This window comes from Tupaia chinensis, unplaced genomic scaffold (assembly GCF_000334495.1).
Source record: "Tupaia chinensis unplaced genomic scaffold, TupChi_1.0 Scaffold138644_1, whole genome shotgun sequence".
Taxonomy (NCBI): domain Eukaryota; kingdom Metazoa; phylum Chordata; class Mammalia; order Scandentia; family Tupaiidae; genus Tupaia; species Tupaia belangeri.
Window position 1 is genome coordinate 12,602 of NW_006198536.1, and position 5,754 is coordinate 18,355.

The following is a 5,754-nucleotide window of genomic DNA, read 5'->3' on the forward strand; positions in this document are numbered from 1 at the left end:
AGGAATGCAATCCCAGACACAGATGGTGCTGGTGCCAGGGCTGGTGGCCAGGCAGTACCGGAACAGGAGGAAGGGCCTTTGGACCCTGAAGAGGACCTCTCTGTGAAACAGCTGTTAGAAGAAGAGCTGTCAAGTCTCCTGGATCCTCACACAGGTAAGAATGGCCCATGGAGACCCCAACCCTGCTTCAGCCTCCTGATCTCATGTGCCCAGGCTTCAGTTTTATTCCAATTCACTGCAAGGAAACAGACATTCTGTTTCTGGGGACAAGCATCACCAACATTTTGGTTTCCCTGGAGCTTCATAAAGTATTAGTGTGTTTAAAGACCAGATTCTACTTTTTTGTTTGTTTTATATGTTTTTCCCATAGCACACAGGCACTCTCTAGAGAGAGACAGACAAAGGGAAAGTGGGAAAACATCCCCCAGGAGGGATGGTCATGTTGCAATCCCTTCTCCTCCGTTCTCCTCTCAGGATTTTGGGCATGCATGCACACATGCCCAGCATGTTTTCAACACGGTCCAGGACTTGAACCATGGTCATCCATGTGGGAATCTAGGACTTTAACCACCATGCAACCTACTGGCCTCTACCATTAATTTTAAAAATTGTTGTAAGAATAGTGAGCCATTACTGAACTCTGTGTGTGCCAGGCGCCGAGGAAGCACCTTATATACATTACCTTGTTAAAGCTTCCACAAAACCCTCCGAGGTAGATATTATTAGCTCTAATTTACAGATGCACAAACTGAGGCTCAGGTATGGTAGCCTGCTCGGAGTCATCTATTATAGCTAGCAGTGACTGAAGGGCAGCCCAAACCAGGCCAGCCTGTCCTCAGGAGACTTCTCCTTAACTCCTAACCCACTCATTTGCATCTCTTTGGTGTGTTTAAATATCATTTCACTCTGGGAAGGGGAGTCAACTCTTTCGTGTGCTAACACTTCTAACTGAAACAAAGACTTATTTGTAGAGAAACAGTTTTGGACAACAAACACATAATGTGAACTTTAATTCAGAAATTGCTGGCTGCCCCCCCTGCTGTGAACATTTGTTAGCCCCACTTAGGTAACCCCACCACTCTCTGCCCACCCCTACTGTGGTTTTCTGTCATAGTAATCTATGTAGTTCTCATGTGTTCCATCTCGCTCCATGCTGAAGGTGTGGCAGGCACTTCTCCTTCTCTTGTTAAAAAAAAACACAAGTAACTAGTGGTCCAGCCCCATGGCTTCATGATCAAGGGATTCAGATCCCACATGGCGTACTGCATAGTTCGAGTCCCAGGCCAGTGGCAAGAAAAACACGCTGGAGGGGCCAGCAGGTGGCATTGTGGTTAAGGTGATGGATTTCCATATTGTTGACAGTGGTTCGAGTCCCAGATCTGGTGGCTTGCTTTCTCACTTACCCTTGCTCTCTCTCTGTCTCTCTATGGTCAAATTAAAAAATAAAAATATTAATAAGTAAAATTAAATAGATCATTCTTTTTTTTTTCTTTTTAAATTCAGAATTATTTACTTAATTGTATTTGTTATCACTATTTAAATTTTCTATAGGGCACATGCACTCACCAGAGAGAGAGTGAGAGATAGAAGGAAAGTGAGAGAGCAAGCTGCCAGGTCTAGAACTCAAACCCCAGTAGGCCATGTGGGGAGTCCACCACCTTATCTGCAACACCTTAACTGCTGGCTCTTAAGTAGGTAATTTTTTTTTTTTTAAAGAAAACATGCTGGGTGTGTGCAGGGCTCATTTGTATGTGTCCAAAGTCCTTCTGGGATTTTGGAGATAAGATTGTGGTGCTGCCATGCCCCATTGTAGGATGCTTTCTCCCTCTCCCTCTCCTCTTTGTCTCTCTCTGGCAAGCCCACGGGCCTTTGGCATTTTTTTTTTAACAATTATATATTTATATATGTATATAATATACATAGCTAATGTTTATTGAGTGCTTTTTATGTGCTAGTCCTGTTTTAAGGACCTTATGAGAAAAATCTTATGCGATAGGAGCTGTTCATCACTCCTATTTCATAAAGGAAAAAAAAAGCTGAGGGTCAGGAGTGTTTAATAACTTGCCCAGGGTTGACAGCTAACGGAGATTAACACAGGCAGCGTTCCTCTTCCTTGGAGAGCTGTGCTGTTTAATAGGTAGCCACCAGCCACATGTGGCTATTTAAATTTAAATCAGTTAAAAATAAATAACACGAAACAGCCATTTCCTCAGTTATACCAGCCACATTTTAAATGCTCAATAGCCACTCATGGTTAGCCAACATAGCTCTGGAGTCTCTCTCTGGGCTGGAAACTGCGGGCTTGGTTCCCATTCGGACCTGCTTCCCCACAGCACAGGGGGCACTGGGCTGTAAGAAGCAGGGTAGTGGGGCCAGCAAGTGGTGTGGTGGTTAAGGCGTTCAACTCCCATATGGCTGACCATGGTTTGAGTCCCAGACCTGGTAACTTCCTTTCCCTCTTTTTCTTTCTTTCACTTTCTCATCTCTCTGATGACTACATGTGTCCTATAGCAAATTAAAAATAATAAGAAGAAATAAAAAAAAAAATATATATATATATATTTAAAGGGGGAGTGTAAGAAGTGAGGGACAGGGCCAGCAGGTGGCATGGTGGTTAAGGGTGCTGTACTCCCACATGACCGACTGTGGTTTGAGTCCTGGACCTGGCGGCTTGCTCTCTCTCTCTCTGTCTCTCTCTGGTCAAATTAAAATAAATGAATGAATATATAAAATTTAAAAAATAATTCTTAAAGAAATGGAGGACAAGGAAGGAAGCAGGGAGACAGAAAACCCCTTGCTGCTCACAGAGCTAGACTGCCCCAGGGGTTACTAATGAGGGCCCCTGTTTCAAATAACAGCCTTGTGTAATGGGCTACCGGGTGGCTTGGAGGTGAAGGTGCTGGATCCTGTAGAGCTGGCTCTGTGGTTTAAGTCTCATGCCTAGTGGCTTGACAATCACACCAGGCACGTTTGCATGCATGTCCATAATCCTGGGAGGGGAATGGAGAAGACGGGATTACAGTGTGGCTGTCGACCATGGGGGAAGATTTCTCATTTTCATTTTTCCTCTGGTGAGCACACACGCCCTATAGCAAAAACCTAAAGAAAAAGAAAGCCCATTTGGGGTTATGACAATAATATTTTACTGGTTGCATGAGCTCACTATATCCTCGTAATGACTTGACAGGACAGGTACTAGTGTCTCAACACTCTCACCAGAGAGAGTGAGAGACAGGAGGAAAGTGAGAGAGCAAGCTGCCTGGTCCAGGACTTGAACCCCAGTAGGCCATGTGGGAATACAACACCTTAACTGCAGCACCACCTACTGGCTCTTAAGTAGATTTTTTTTTTTCTTAAGAAAAGAAAACATGCTGGGTGTATGCAGGGCTCATTTGTGTGTGTCCAAAATCCCATGGTTTGAGTCAAGCCGTGGTTTGGTGAGCCAAAAGGTGACTCAGAGGGGTTAAGCTTTCCCCAAGGTCACAATGCCCCTAAGCAGCAAAGCTGGGAAATCAAAGCCAGGTGGGCCTAGAACCCACCTGAAGCTGGAACTGGTCTGTGCTGAGTGAATTCACCCATACTTTTTCAGCATTCTCCTAGGTTCCCATGATTTTCCCATTCTAAGCCTCACGCTTTCAGAAGCTGACCCTGTCATTCTATAACACCAGGAGTTCTACCTAACCTATTGCCCCAGCACCTCAGGGAACTAAAGTTTACATTTCCCATTGATATCTGTGTTCATTCAGTCATTCAACGGGTATTCACTTAGTCCTAGGTGTGAGGTGAGACCCCAGGATCTAGCAGGACAAGGACTCAATCCAGACTCAGCCTGCACAGTTCAGAACCGAATGTAAGAGAGTCATTGGGGGCCAGCAGGTGGCGTAGTGGTAAAGGTGTTGGACACCCACATGGCTGACTGTGGTCTGAGTCAGACCTGGCCCCTTACTTTCTCACTTTCTGTCTTTCTTTGGTGAGCCTACGTGCCCTATAGCAAATTAAAAACTAATAACATTAATAAATAAAATAAACAAGTAACTTCAAAAAATGATTAGCTGTACTTTGAAGTGACTTTTTCAAATTACAAAAGTGGTAGTTAATGTAGAAAAATAAAGATAAAAAGACACCAAATCACTTTTGTCCAGGGGCAATTTCAGTTAACACTTTATATATCTGTTTCCTGTTCTTTATTCTGTTTTATTTTTTAAGAATTATTTTATTTAATTTTATCCATCATCATTATTATTATTTTTTTAATTGACCAGAGAGAGACAGTGAGAGAGAGAGAAAGTGAGAGAGTAAGTGAGAAAGCATGCCTCCAGGTCCAGAACTCGAACCATGATTGGCCATATGAGAATCCAGCGCCCAAACCCCCACACTACTTGCCAGTTCTCCGAGCACAGATTTTAAAGCTCACCTTAAGCAAACATTAAATTAATGTAAAATTAGATATTGTGCCCTTTTAATTTTCTTTTAGAAAGAGGCAGAGGTGCTGGACTCCCACATGGCCAACCATGGTTCAAGTCTTGGTTTGCTTTCTCACTTTCTCTCTCTTTCTCTCTGGTCAAATTTTTTAAAAATAATAATAAATTTAATTTAATTTAAAAAGTTTCTTCTCTATAAAAAAAGAAAGAGACAGAGGGAGAAAGCGAGAAATTACCCCTGGGGGGGACGGTCATGCTGCAATCCCTTCTCCTTCATTCCATTCTCTCGGGATTTGGGGCATGTGCACACACACACACACACACACACACACACACACTTGGCATGATTTTCAAGCTGCTGGGCCCAGGACCTGAACTGCACAGTTGGCCACCTTAACCTCCATGCCACCTGCTGGCCCTAGACACTGTTTAACCATAGGCCATATTTTCTTCTCTTTCCTCTGGCTTAATCTCTACCATCAGACGTGGGACTAGTTTTCTGATAGAATTTTCTGCTGAAGGGACAGGGTAAGAATGTGACGCCACCAGGCAGGCTTGCCTCTGCCACTGCCCTGGTCCCTTTCCTTGGGACAGCCCTCAGGCAGGCAGCCCCTTCACAGCCTGCTGAGCCTGGCTTTCCTGCAGCTTGAGAAGTGAAGGCGTGGAGTGGGCCTTGATGGTGTAAGGCCAGGTGGTGACGTCATAGACCTTAGCAGGCCTGGGAATTCCAGAAGCCCCAGATGCGAACCTGGAGCATCAGCTGATGAAAGAGCTGGCTCTTCAGAGAACAGGGAGGGAACTTCAGAGTTCCCTGACCTGGGGGGAAAGTTAAGTGTGAGTTCACTTTTTTGAGTCTAGGTTTCCTTATCCACAAAATGGGCAAATTACCCTCGACCTCAGAGGTTTGTAAGGTTAGGTGAAATAACTATGTAAATTGCTTGGCATGTAAGTTCCCAATGAGCAGTCGCTGTTATTGTGGTTGACTGGAAGGCAGCACCAAGCCAGGAACAACAGTCCTACCTAAGAGCAGGGATTTCTCGGGACCAGCAGATGGCATAATGGTTACATGGCTGGACTCCCACATGGTTGACCCTGGTTTGACTCCCAGACCTGGTGGCTTGAAACATGCTGGGCGCGCGCGCGCGCGTGTGTGTGTGTGTGTGTGTGTACAAGATCCTGAGAGAATGGGGAACCAGCAGTTAGCGTAATGGCTATGTCGCTGGACTCCCCCGTAGTCAACCGTGGTTTGTGTCCTGGACCCGGTGGCTTAGAACTCACGCTGAGCGCGTGTGCGTGCGTGGCCAAGATCCCGAGAGGAGAATGGAGGAGAAAG

The 5,754-nt window shown here is 45.1% G+C and overlaps 1 protein-coding gene across 2 annotated transcripts in view; it reads left to right on the forward strand.

Moving 5' to 3' along the window:
• The window catches only part of PCDH12 (protocadherin 12), a 20,612-nt gene that overhangs the window by 11,177 nt on the left and 3,681 nt on the right, over positions 1-5,754 (forward strand). For both annotated transcript variants that reach the window (XM_014592835.2, XM_006161483.3), the window contains exon 3: positions 3-154. In XM_014592835.2, coding sequence (XP_014448321.1) covers positions 3-154 — 152 coding nt within the window. The remainder of the gene's footprint in view (positions 1-2; positions 155-5,754) is intronic.